The sequence below is a fragment of the Peromyscus californicus genome, unplaced genomic scaffold (assembly GCF_007827085.1).
Source record: "Peromyscus californicus insignis strain IS unplaced genomic scaffold, ASM782708v3 Scaffold_9__1_contigs__length_137607984, whole genome shotgun sequence".
In the NCBI taxonomy this organism is placed as follows: Eukaryota; Metazoa; Chordata; class Mammalia; order Rodentia; family Cricetidae; genus Peromyscus; species Peromyscus californicus.
The window spans coordinates 59,490,864-59,504,566 of record NW_026294617.1 but is presented as its reverse complement, the minus strand read 5'-3'; the positions used below and the strand labels follow the sequence as shown (position 1 = coordinate 59,504,566).

The window sequence follows — 13,703 nt, the reverse complement described above, 5'->3', positions numbered from 1 at the left end:
GCCCCAGGCTTACTGAAACTGCCCTGGAAACAGCCCTGCTTCCTAATAACAAGGGCCTTTGCACATAAATTCTTCCCTCCAGGAATCTCCACTTGCTGCTCCCCATTTTCTTGGGCTACAACACTTCAGGGTCAGAGGCCCAACTCTACTCACCAAACCAGCTCTATGCAGAGTCCAGGAACACATGCACAAACAACTTGGTGGTTGTCTGTTAAAAGCCCTCACCTTTCTCTCAGGGCAGGCACTGAGGGTACTCACGTGTGTTACTCAGTGGATGAACTCTTGCAGGTTTTCCTGGGAGAATTGTTGATCTCTAGGAGAGGACAGAAAGGAACAGGAAGGGATCGGGAGAGGGAGTGGGGGGAGAGAGAGAGAGAATGAGAGACAGTGTCAGAGTCGGGCCAGCACACCGGTAGCCAGAGCAGATGAGTCAGTAAAGGTCCACGACATCCATGACAGTCTTTTTAAAATATCCGTATTGTAAATTTAAATTTGATTCCAGTTTTATTCAACGCATCCATTCTTTTCTTATTACTCAGGGTCTCCGAAACTACTTACTGATGATGCTTGCCTTCTGCATCATCTTGACCGGGGCCCTGTGCACCGCTTTTTCTAAAACCTAAGTATTCCCATCGAGACCAGCAGATGGCAGCAGTCGCTAGAAGAACGCCTCTCCCGCACCGGGGACTACTGCAGACTGCTAAACTGTCTGTCTAGCAATGAATCTCTGCCACTCTGGGAATGGATAAATGACTGTTTACTCCCCAAACATGAGAATGAAGAGAGACTGTGAAAAGCCCTTCCCACGGGCTGTTCACGAAGGCAGGACTGTGCTGGGTAGCTGAAGACGTGCTGCCTTCTTGGATCGTGCTGTCTGAGGGTGCTGGTTTCTTCTGTGTCTACTTAGTGTTATAATCCAGAAAATAGGATGGAGTTTGTACAAAGGAAATTACCACCCAAATTTATAACTTATTAATGAAGAGGAGCAGAAATAAATACTCACCTTAATGGAATTCAAGTTCAAAGATACCGGGCTCCTTAGCTAGAGAAAGTAAATGTCACAGTTGCTAACTGAATGTTTAAAAGGCCAGCTCGTTGTTTTTAGCCCAAAATTCATTTTACTTTAATATTGCTCAGCTCTGTACATTGCCTGCCCTTCTTAGCTCAAAATATTTTGATAATTATTCCAAATAAAAATCCTTCCCCTGAGAGCAAATCACCATCATCATGATATATGTGTGTGATGTAATGTATACATTTACAAGCACATGTGTGTACATATTGTTCCAGATTTGAAGAACATTCGAGAGTTGCTAAAAATAAAGGTTTTAGTTTATTGGGTCCAATAAAAGGGAGCATACTTGTTGGACTGCACAGCTGTATTTTTGTTTCTAAAATACAGTTACTTAAAATCATTTTAATTGGAAGCAATCTGTTTTGATCCTATTTTAACTGATGTCCAGGAGACAAAAGAACATAGCACATGTATTGATTTGATTCTTTAAGGAAACAACCAGTCCCGCAAGCTCACTTCTCATCACCATGGTGTCTGCACCCTTAAGACAGTAACCATGCTGGGCTGTGCCTCTTACCCATTCCTTCCTAATATCGCAGTACCTTGCTGTGCTAGAGAAACAGAATAGCAGCCTGAAACCTCCTCAGCTTAAAGTTCATCGATGCTCCGTCTGAGTTATGTGGCTCTGGACAAATGCAACATAAACAAAAGTAACACACCTTACAATAATGTTCTACTGCAGGAGGGTCCTGACTCTACCACCAAGCAATGCCTGCAAAGTTAATAAAAGGATTGTGGGGGAAAGAAGCATTTCCAAAATAGTTACCAAACAATTTATTGTCGGTGGTTGTGTTATAGGGGCAGATCTGAGTCCTCAGGCGCCCGCTGGAATCTGCCAGGTTCTGTGTCTTTTGGAACAGGGACATGTGGTCATCAGGAAAGGAAAGCACTTCCTTTGGAGTGGGTTGGTGAGCTGAGGAGAAAGCTCAGACAGCACTGGCCAGAGCCACGGGACCCTTGCTAATCGTGGGCATAGCGCCCGTTTCTTGCAGGCTTCACAAATTGTATGCAGCCTAGTCAGGAAGGGCCTCCAATGCCCTCGGCCCTGGCTTCTGTATGTTCACTCTGGTGTAGGCTTTGTGTTGGCTGGTTGGTTTCTGTCTCTGCTTCCTTCCAGTAAACCTAAAGAAGCGACTGTGGACTCTCCACCTTGTTCGCTTGCCCTTAGAGGTGAGGTTTCTCTTTCCCTTGTCTAGAACAGCAGGACCCTGCTGTTTTGAGCTTTTCTAGTCCTGCTCTCCATTGCACCTTAGTGAAAATGACAACTCTGTTTATACCAAAGAGCTCCTGCCATCTTGTGTCCAGAGAGGAAGCTGCATAAAGTGAAAGGAGCTGCCCAAAAAGCTGATCTTCAGATCTGGGGACCTGTAGAACATAAAATATGGAATCTAGGAGTTAGCAATATAGAATTTCCTTTGAGCTACTAATCAGTCTTTGTTCCTCTTTAATGTCATTTAGTATGAATTTATACTTTTAGCACATCTTTCAGTGCTAAAAGTCATTGAACTGAAAAAAGTAAGTTGCACAACTGCGTGTACAGCATTATACCCTCAAGGAAAATTGCTACTGATCAAAGAGACCCATGTGGATATTTACATAAAACATTAAAAAATACTGTGTCAGTCTCATAGAGATTGTTTTTAGGGCAGAGAGGGAGATCACATGTCATGCTGGGGGGAGTGAAAAGCTGTTTATATTACGCAATCATGTGAATGTACTTAGCGTTTGGTTATTATTTATGACACTTTTATTTTATGACACATTATGTATTTTTTTTTTGCCCTTTGTAAATTTTACCTTGCTATGTCAAAGACTGAAAAGAACTGGAGCTAGAGGACACAGGACTTCTCTTGGACATAGAGCACGGAGTTGAGTCTTCGGATTGGAAATAAGCGAATGTGGACAAAGAAAACCATCCTGGATAAGTCAGTCATGTGCAATGTTACTTTGCACACTCACAGACCCTACAATGACTGAGGGCAGGTGTGAACAGGTCAGCCCATTTGCACCCTCACTATATGCTCCAGCACATCTCTTTGTAAACTAATGCGTGGGCACTTACAGCCCTTTGTCGGAAGCACTAGAAAGACCACCTTTTTAACAACACGCCACACTCAGAATGCACACTTTCCTGTGTCTGTTTCTGTGTTCCTGCTGGCCTTCCTGCTCCACCTGAACTGACACTCCTCCCAGACACCACCTACCATGCTTTCAAGTATTGCAAATGTGTGAATGCATTTGCAATCCTCCTCTACATCAGCATGGTGTTGCAGATAAGAGAACTGCCCCACCTCCAGCATCACAGGCTTCTTCTGGTCTTCACACTCTTCCTAACCCTGCCTGGGGACATGAGCATCCTGATTTCACCAGACATTTCTTGTAATTCCCCCTCACTAAGGTCAATAAGTCATTAAGAAATCAAGAGAGTTGACAATTTCACGGTGTAACAGTCCGTTCACAATAGCTTACACCTGATTAATACGGTGTCTGAGATCTATTAGAATGGCAAACTTCAATCCTCTTCAGTCATCACGGAGCAAAAGTGGGCCAGCAAGATGAAGAGGGCAAGTAAAGGTGCTCGCTGCCAGGCCTGCCAGCCTGCCAAGGCTGAGTCTGATTCTGCAGACTTGCATGGTAGAAAGAGAGAGCAAACTCCACAAGAGAATACGTACAACCATAAGAAGTGTGCAGCTGAGGACTGGACACAAGTTCATGTCCATAAATAAGAGAAAAGAGGAGTAAATTCTGACATGCTTATGAACCATGATGGGATACTTATTTAAAACAAAGGAATAAGCCACCAACACGTGCAATGAAGGATTTGATCTTGAAACCCATTAAGCAGAGAGGAGAAAAAGCCCCAGCATTTACAAGGCTGAGCATCATTTCCTTGTGTAAACTACAAGAAATCCTAGAGAATTGCAGAGACAACTGAGCACTGGCTGCTCTTCCTGAGGTCCTGAGTTCAAGTCCCAGCACCCACATGGTGGCTCACAACTGTCTATACCTCTAGTCTGCAGCTCAGCGCCCTCTTCTGGTGTGCAGACATACATGCAGACAAAGCGCCCATATACATAAAATCCGTAACTAAATCAATCCTTAAAAAAATAAGAATCCCTGGGCCTTGGTGCAAGTTCAAAGTGAAGTCAGCCTAAGTCAAGGTTTTCTACTTAACTGTAACTGATTGCTCACTAACTGCTGTGTGGGTCGCTCTCTTGAGGATAAAATGGGCATCTGCTGACAAGATGTTCCAATCCTCAGAGGGACAGCGTGGGTCTCAGTCTGATGCAGTTCCATTTGCAGCCACTGCCAAAGATGGAAATGCGTATAAAACTGGGGAGTCTCTAAGATGAGCCATTCAACTTTAATGATGGCGGAACATTCAACCAAATGGTTCAAGTGACTTATTCCCCCCTTGTGAAGTACCTGGTTGACTTTAGTTTTTAACCACTATTAATCACCTGGACAGTGCAGTTTCACACTTGACCACCAGAGGACAGTGTATGTTTGATTGATAATTTGGGATCCTCTCACAAACACCCCTCTGCCCATCCCCTCCCTCCTCCATCTACTCTCCTTCATGTATCTCACCTCTAAATGACTGTACCAAGAGCATACAGACGTTTAAATCACTAGTGTACCATCTATATCCTCAAACTCTCCACGTGGCCTATGTCTCTCAGTGATTGCTTTTGCAATCCTTTTCTTGATATTTGGACTTCATCATTCCGTTTCCTAAAAGGTGAAGACATCACAAGTAAGTTTGCTTTAGAAGTATTTAAGTGCAGAGTGTGCCCTTGTCCTAGAGTATCCAGGACACAAGAATTTCCACAGTGACTGCCACCAACACCAGGGACAGAGCTAAGCCACACTGTTCTATGACCTCCTGACAAAGCATCCTCACTGACTCATCAGGCTTCATGGCCTCAGTTTTCTCAAAGATGCACTAGTAATTCTTCAGCTTAATTAGACGCTTCAGGTCACAGAGACCTGGAACTATTTGCCCTGTTATTTTTGAAGGCCTTTTTCCAATAAGAGGCTGAAATGTTTTCCCAGTGGGCTCATTAAGTCAAGCACTTGCTGTAACTACATGTCCAGTGAATGTGGAATCTTACAGACAACTCTCCCTGGCAGACCGGGTTAGGAAGGTATGTTGGCTGTCCCTTTCTCCTGGGTTTGGAATTATACTGGGGAAAGGTGATGTTCGGGCATGAGACTATGTTTATTTCAGTTCTGAAACACCTAATGGAAAATCACAACACAAATTCTACTGAAGACAGGAAGTTGGATATGTCTGAAATTTCAAATCATAAGCCAAGATGCTGTGCAGAATTGCCTCATTTACAGCCTTAGAATCCTACCCCGCATTTAGGTCACTTTACTCTTTAGTGCTTCTGAGACTTAAGGTAATATTCCATATATACCATCTTGGCAAAAATCTGTTTACCTCAACATAAGAATGGAACGTATTTCCCAAGTATGAGGTGAGGGAACATAAAATCAATCTCACACTACATTCCAATAGGTCTGTGTGCATCTTGGGAGGAAGGTGGGAAACACAGAGTATGGTGATATATTATTTGTACTGAAATGTGGTTTTATTTGTATGTTAATAAATAAAGTTGCCTGGGGGTCAGAGCTAATAGCAAGCCATAGCAGAGCTGGGCATTCGTGGCACATGCCTTTAATCCCAGCACTTGGTAGGCAGAGCTAAGTAAATCTCTGTGTGGTCAAGGATACAGCCAGCATTGGAGACACACGCCTTTAATCTCAATACCAACCATAGAAGATCTGGAGGTCTGTACAAACAGGCAGTAATGAGGCAGTCATGTGGTTGGGTTTACAACCAATGAGAAGGCAGAACAGAAAGTCTATATAAAGACAAACACTCAGGAAGTAAGTCTCTCTCTTGGCTGAAGAGACTAGCTGCAGCAGATGGGTAAGGCTCTTAGCTCTGATCTCTTGGCTTTCTTCTTTGCATTGGTTCTGTGTTTCTTATTTAATAAGATGGTTGGTTACATCTACAACAGAGAAGTATCATATTGGATACTTGCATACCTGAAGGACTTTCTGCAGACAGCAGACAACGACACATGCCACACTAGTTCTTCTAAATGTATCTCTGTTCAATGGCTGTTGCAAAAATTGTAGATGTGTAGTCACCTAGGAGCCACTTTAATACTGAATGAGATGAGTTTTTCTGCCTGAAAAGATGTTTCAAGACTACAAAGCCACGGAAGAAAATGTAATTTCCTCAGGTTGTGTTCAGGCTTCCCTGGCTCTATTGTTTAGCTCCCTAACTCCGTTCATCCAAGCCAACTTTCTAGAACAGATTTTAAGAAGCCCATCAGGGACAAAGTGCCCCATTCCTGGGCAATCCCCTTGTCTACAAGAGCACACCAACAAAAACTGTTCTACATGGGTTGGGGCCCAAAAGAATAAAACCTTTCAGGAGGATGAGAGTCTGTCCCCTTTCTGAAAGATTCTTATGGCGTCCATCAGTTCTGTCTGGAATGGACATCAACTTTATTAAATTAGATTCACTTGTTATTTCAACAAACAAGTTTGTCTTCAAAACAATGGCAAAGATACCAACTGAGAAGTGGGCACCACTTTTCATCCTCTCCCCATTGCTCACTTTCTATTTCCTCATACAGTCTTAGAGACTGTTTCCAGTGTCTCACTGCTGAAATTAAAGGACATCATTAATATCTCTGTGTGTTTATCTTACATACTTGATGTGAACGTTTACAATAAATTGCTAGACATCATGAAATAGGTGCACATTTAATGTTTTGATTGATGCCGTCAAAACACTCTATGAAAAGTTGAATTAAATTTCATCCCTCAGCTATTGGTCCACAGTTCATGTGTTTCCACTAATTTGGCTAGTTGTCTCTGTACTTTTTCCAGTCATGGTCTTGATATCCCTTGTTCATGGAATCCCTCTTCTCTCTCATCGATCGGACTCCTGGAGCTCTGCCTGGGACGCAGCCGTGGATCTCTACATCTGCTTCCATCAGTCACCGGATGAGGGTTCTATGATGACAGTTAGGGTATTCAGCCATCCAATCACCAGAGTAGGTCAGCTCAGGCACCCTCTCAACTATTGCCAGTAGTTTGTGGTGGAGTCATCCTTGTGGATTCCTGGGAACTTCCCTAGCACTCTGTTTCTCCCTACTCCTATGGTGTATTCATTTATCATGGTATCTCTTTCCTTGCTCTCCCACTCTGTTCCCATTCCAGCTCGAACCTCCAGCTCCTCTAAGCTCTCATCCCCCGTCCCTTGCCCTTGTCCTCCATTACTCCCCTCACCCCCCAGTTTGCTCATGTAGATCTCATCCATTTTTCCATCGCTGGGCAATCCATACAGCCTTCCTAGGATCCTCCTTACTAACTAGCCTCCCTGGAGCTGTGTGTTGCAGTCTGGTTATCCTTTGCTTTATATCGAGTATCAACTTTTGAGTGAGTACATACCATGTTTGTCCTTCTGGGTCTGAGTTACCTCACTCAGGATATTTTCTAGTTCCATCAATCTGACTGAAAATTTCATGATGTCATTGTTTTTCTCTGCTGAGTAATACTCCATTGGGTATATGTACCACATTTTCTTTATCCATTCTTCAGTTGAGGGGCATCTAGGTTGTTTCCAGATTCTGGCTATTACAAACAGTGCTGCTATGAACATAGTTAAGCATGTGTCCTTGTGGTATGATTGAGCATTCCTTGGGTATATGCACAAGAGTGGTATAGCTGGGTCTTAAGGAAGATTGATTTCCAATTTTCTGAGCTGAGGAGCCCCCACGGTACTGGACTAGGCCCTCTGGATAAACAAGACAGTTGTTGAGCTTGAACTGCATAGGGGGCCCCCAGGCAGTGGGACCGGGACCTGTCCCCAGTGCATGAGCCAGCTTTTTGGAGCCTAGTGCCTATGCTGAGACACTTTGCACAGCCTTGGTGCAGGGAGGAGGGGCTTGGACCTGCCTCAGCTGAATGTACCAGGCTCTGCTGACTCCCCATGGGAGACCTTGGAGGAGGTAGGAATTGGGGGTGGGTTGAGGGGGAAGGCTGGGGGACAGGAGGAGGGAGGACAGGGGAATCTGTGGTTGGTATGTAAAATGAATAGAAAATCTCAATAAAAAAAAAGAAAAAAGGAAAATAAATAAATAAATTTCATCCCTGCTAACATTGCCTTATATTTTCTTGCCCAAATGATTTTTCCATGATTTCCCAGTGTGACGAGAGTAACTGGTACATGTGTCACGTGCATGCATCTTTGCACCTGTGAGCACGTGTCAACCATACTTCCCTCGGGTTCAGTCCCTCTGCTTCCTTTTCTGCAACTTTCTTCCTATTTGTATCTCTCAATAATTGATTCTAGAGAGTTTCAGAATTTAGACCTACAATTTGTAAGAATAATCCCTTGGTCTACAGTGTAATCTGTGTTCACTGGTAAATGTTTATTTTTTTATTTTGTTTGATGGTTATCATGCATCGAACACCATGGAATCCTAATTGGCCCCATTGTTGGCAGTGCCGAGTTTGATAACGGGATTAAGGCCCTTTCCATCAGATTTACAGTTGCTTTTATTATCTTAACTGTGATACAGTTCTCCAACAACTTTCACCTAATGACCTTAGCACTTACTGGGGACTTGGCTCAAATAAACAATTACATCAATAGTGGCAAAGGGGAGTTCATATGATTATGTCATTAATTATGTATCATTACCCTTTATTCTTCTACAGAGTAACTAACTTTTCCCTCTGCCCGTTCATTTTCTTTGGACTTGGGAGTGAATTTCTGCAGTGTGGCCAGCAGGAGCTCCTCAGTGCACCTTGCCCTTTCTCTCACCCCAACTTGGAATCAGTTCCTGTTTTCAAAAGATTCGTTCCTTTCACTTAGAAGTGATTCCTAAGACTGAGAATTGTCTCATTTTCTTGTTTTCTGGAAACAACCATTTTACTCTTCTACCTTAGTGGGAGACCAGCTCCCATTTTTTTATGACAGTGTACTCTTGAGGAGAGAGGGATAAGAGATTTAGATAGAAGAATAGAGGGGAGAGAAACAGAAACACAGGATAGTGTGGTGATATTTTAATTGTGCTGAAATGTGATTTTATTTGTATGTTAATAAATAAAGTTTGCCTGGAGATCAGAGGTCACATAGCGAGCCATAAACAGAAGTCAGGCGGTAGTAGCCCACGCCCTTAATCCAATCACATGGCAGGCAGAGTCTCTGTGTGGTCAAGGACACAGCCAAGCATGGTGACAGGAGCCTTTAATCCCAGTACCAATCACAGAGACCTGGAGGTCTGTATAGACAGGCAGTGATGAGGAAGTGATGTGGCTGGGCTTACAGCCAATGAGAAGACAGAACAGGAAGGCAATAAAAGTGCAGTTTAGACAGGAAGAAGCTCTCTCTTGGGAACCTACAGCGGCAAGGTGGTAAGCTAAGGTTTTGTCGGTGGCTATTCACTATTTCTCTGATCTCTTCGGCTATTACCCCTGTATTTGGCTTTGTGTTTCTTATTTAATAAAACTGTTTAGAAATTCATCTACAGGATAGCCTCAGGAGGGCCTGGGTCATTATCCACTGGCCCCTTCTGTCCCTTCTAAAGGACTATTCATAGGAATGCCAAGGGGTGGAGCAAAGACCTCCCCCTAGCTCAGCCAAGTGTAGACCCTTCCAATCACCTAATACCCATGCACGTGGTCAAGCAATCCTCTAATGCAGCTCTGCTGAACAAAGCAAGCTCGGATCTCACTAGGAAAACTTTGTGGGCCTCCACACACCTTTATCTGCCATTTGTTTGCTGTGTTTTGTTTTTTTACTGGTGCTTTCAGATATCTCAGTAAGTGTCACATGGTGGACATCCGCAAGTTCCGTGTTCTGAATCAGGTTCTTTTTCTGAGGTCTGAATTTGCTCAAATACTGTTTTGGGAGAGTCTGAGGTTAGAAATTCAGTTTCAGTTTTGGTAATCTCTTCCAGAATCATTTTCCAGTGTGACTACGTGTTCCAGGCCCATTGAGTTGTCTCTTTTCATCTTGTCTTATTTTTTCAGAGACAACAGACCTCCCTCCTCTGCTGCCCAGGAAACGACAAGGCTCAAGGAGAAAGCATGTAACTCCTTACTCCTTATCTGGTTGTTACTCTGCTCTGACTCTACTCACATGTCCACACCTCTCTGCTCCTCTAAAGCAAACAGTAGGCCCCACTGTATCACCAGGTGTCCCCCTGCTGTCCCACCTAATTCTCATTCTTCCCCCAAGGACGATCAGTTAACGATGTGTGGCAAGCAGTATGAGACCCTTCTTGAGAAAGAAAAACTATGAAATCAGAAAAATCAGTTTCCTGTTGAAAGGGGAATTTGCTTCAACTTTAAACATTCTGTTTTTTGGTTTGGTTTGGTTTGGTTTTTCCTTAAAATGAGTGGCTTTGGGATTTGTGATAAGTTACCATGTGGAGCTTTCCCTGGGGTCATCCTCTGATCCAGTTCCCTCATCTTATCTTGAACTTACACACACACACACACACACACACACACACACACACACACACACGCACAGAAAGCACCAAGAAACTAACAGTGTCTCTGTTAAAACCCATCAGACTGTAGAGTTCAGTGCTTTATGGGAACTTGAATTATACAAAATTGAGTGACACAGGACTGCCCCACCTTTCCAAAGGGGCAGATGCAGGCTCTTGGGTATGTTTCAGGAATCTTTCTGGAATAAGCACTCATTGGGAATGGAAGAGAGGAGACGTCACTGGTGGACTGAAGCCAGGACATCTCCTGAAAGGTTTCAATGCTGGGTCCAGTTTGCATTCTCATTTTATACTCTAAAACCACAAGGTAGGGTGGGCAAGCAAGCAGGATTTTATAGAAGCATAAGTAGCAGTCAGCAGGTTGTTAAGGGAAACAACCCATGTTTCAGCTATTCCTCCAGGTCATTCTGTTCCAGGTAGCAAGTGAAGTCATGCTTGGCAGACAGGCAGGACAAACAGCGCTTTAAGTGAATCACTAAATAAGTCAATAGCTAATCATTGGACTTTTCTACTATATTCTACTTCGGGCATCTGCAGAGGCAAGAGCATTGGCAATGCGGGCCAGCTGAGAACTTCTGCTTAGCTTCACTTTGGCACAGCTCACCTGTTAACGATGTCTCTTTTGATTGCAAGGGATATAAACCAACTTGACGTGAAAAGCTGCTGCACAGTTTGTGCATTTGTTGTCTCATGGTCGTAAGAAAAACACTTGAAGACAGCAACGTTGGGAAAGAAGGTTCTCCTTTGGCTCATAGTTCCAGAGCACAGTTAGTCTATTATGGCCAGGAAGTTTTGGTGGCAGGAGCTCTGGGGAGGTGGTCACATACCAAGAATTATCGTTATGGTAGAAGCATGGTTTGGCCAAATCTGCTAGGCTATATCTGTATCTTATGCAAACACCAATCAAATTATTTATTCATGTTTATTTTAGTTTTTAACTATAGAATCTTTCACAGATCATTGCACACATTTTATATCCAATGAAGAGCTATTGACTGGTTCTCTTGGTTTCTTCTTACATTGATATTGTAATCTAGGGTGCAGTGAAACCCCAAACTGGGCTGTTCCATGGATAGAAGGAAAGGTTTACTGGGGATCAAACTGCCAAGGCTATCTCTGGAGCAAGGGAGGGTACAGAGAGAAGAGCAAAATGGTGGAAAAGAAAGTATATTTTATGTGACAGTCAACAGGGTAGGGACACTGTTTGGATTGACCGGGAACCAGATGCCCTTGCCCAAAATGTCTGACCTTTGGAGATGATTAAAGGAGGTTCCTGGTGATTTAAGGGAGGTTCCCAGTAAAAAGAAACCCACCTTTAGACTACTGTTTACCCAATCATAATTCTGTTTATCTGGCCAAAGTCCTTCTGCTTAGGACTATGTCATCAGCACTGCCAGTTTGGGGAGCACTTTGGGCCTAACATTCCAGCCTTTGGTTGATGATAAGGGTGAATACTAGTTCTCTGGCTGTTTCCTGTTGATTGGGGGCTTGAGAAGAGGGAACTCTGGAATGCTGGTCCAAAGCAGAGGCTCAAGTAAGCAGGTGATGGTAGGAGACATTAGGAAACTCCATCAGAAGCATCCAGTTTACTGACCATAGCCGGGTTATTTCACTAATTCTCTCCTGGAGGAAGTTTTTGGGCTGTCAGCAAGCTGAGGGTTGACCAGTTTTGCAGGACCACCTGAGGCTAGGGAGATGAGTAATTGCAGGGGCTGAAGTTTTTTCTTGCATGGTGTCTGTCAGCTGAGTGGAAATCTACTGGAACAGATATAGACTCTGGACAGAAAGTACAGTTAAGGGCTTGGGAGGATCTTTATCACAGGCATATGCTTGAAATCTCCAGGCCTTTCTCAGGCAAGGGATCTGGAGCCCATTTGAGCGGTGACAGATGGATCCAAGTCACACTCCCTAAACCTTACATGAATTAATTTTAAGTTGACAAAAAGAGGCAGAAGTTTTAGATATGTTAGCAGGACCACTGTTTCTAGTCTGCACTGACATTCTTATTGTAGAGAAAGCAGTTAATAAGTCTACAGACAGCTCAAGTGGACTCACACCTTTGACCATAGCAAAAATAAGGCCTGAACATTATCAATGTGATAGAAGCATGAACATTCATCTGTAATAAGAGAAATGTCCTGACAGGAAAGAGAACAAGTGGGAAGAAGAGCTGGAGGAACCAAAGGATGGTTCTGGGGTAGAGCACAAACACTCGTTCCTCTTGAACAGAGGACTGGATAGATGGAGATTGGACAGAGGTGCTTTCTGCACAATGGGAGGCACTTTTTAAGTCTATATTTAGAAAACAGCTGAAGGAAATTTAATTTTTTTGAGTCTGTGACTATGATAATTTTATTTTTTTAAAGTGTTAGTGCCAGTGCTTCTACCTGTCACCAAGCCTACATTAATAACTTATCAGAACTGATTGACATTAAACTTTGAACTTTGAAGTTTTAACAAAATATGTATCATTTTAAGTCTCATTTTTCACATGCCTTAAACCACTTTCTCGGATCCTCACACCTTCCATAAACCTTCTATTTTTTCCCCTCCTGAAAACACCCAGTCACTTTAATCTTTATTATAATTTGCATATTGAGAGTAGTCACTGAGAATAAAGGAAAAATAAAAAACATTATTTAAGTCAGTAACAACAGCATGGTAGTTTTGAGCTGCTTCTTCTTTTTTTTTTTTTTTTTAACTGAAACTCATCCTTCTAGCTCAGTAGTTCTCAACCTGTGGGTCTCAACCCCTTTGACAAACCTCTATCTCCAAAAATATTTACATTACAATTCATAACAGTAGCAAAACTACAGTATGAAGTAGCAACGGAAATAATTCTATGGTTGTGGGGGGGGGGGGTCACCGCAACATGAACTGTATTAAAGAAAGGGTCAGGTTGCAGCATTAGGAAGGTTGAGAACCACTGCTCTAGCCCTAGGCAAGGCCTGATTTTACCCTTGAGCCAGTTTAGGCTGGCAGGCAATTGAGCCATGATTTTGAAGATTTTTTAATTTAAGAGACTCAAGTAATATAAACTTTCCTTTAAGGCTCTCGAATTTGTATCATCAGCATGC

At 43.1% G+C, this 13,703-nt stretch overlaps 1 protein-coding gene across 4 annotated transcripts in view; it reads left to right on the top strand.

Moving 5' to 3' along the window:
- Nucleotides 1-13,180, top strand: part of Tmem144 (transmembrane protein 144) — a 46,842-nt gene extending 33,662 nt beyond the window's left edge. For 3 of the 4 annotated variants that reach the window (XM_052731177.1, XM_052731178.1, XM_052731179.1), the window contains exon 12: nt 540-6,055. In XM_052731177.1, coding sequence (XP_052587137.1) covers nt 540-623 — 84 coding nt within the window. In that variant the 3' untranslated portion in view covers nt 624-6,055. Of the gene's footprint in view, nt 1-539; nt 6,056-10,141 lie in introns of those variants that run through there. The other variant, XM_052731180.1, reaches the window with a different exon arrangement.
- Nucleotides 13,181-13,703: the final 523 nt, after the last annotated feature.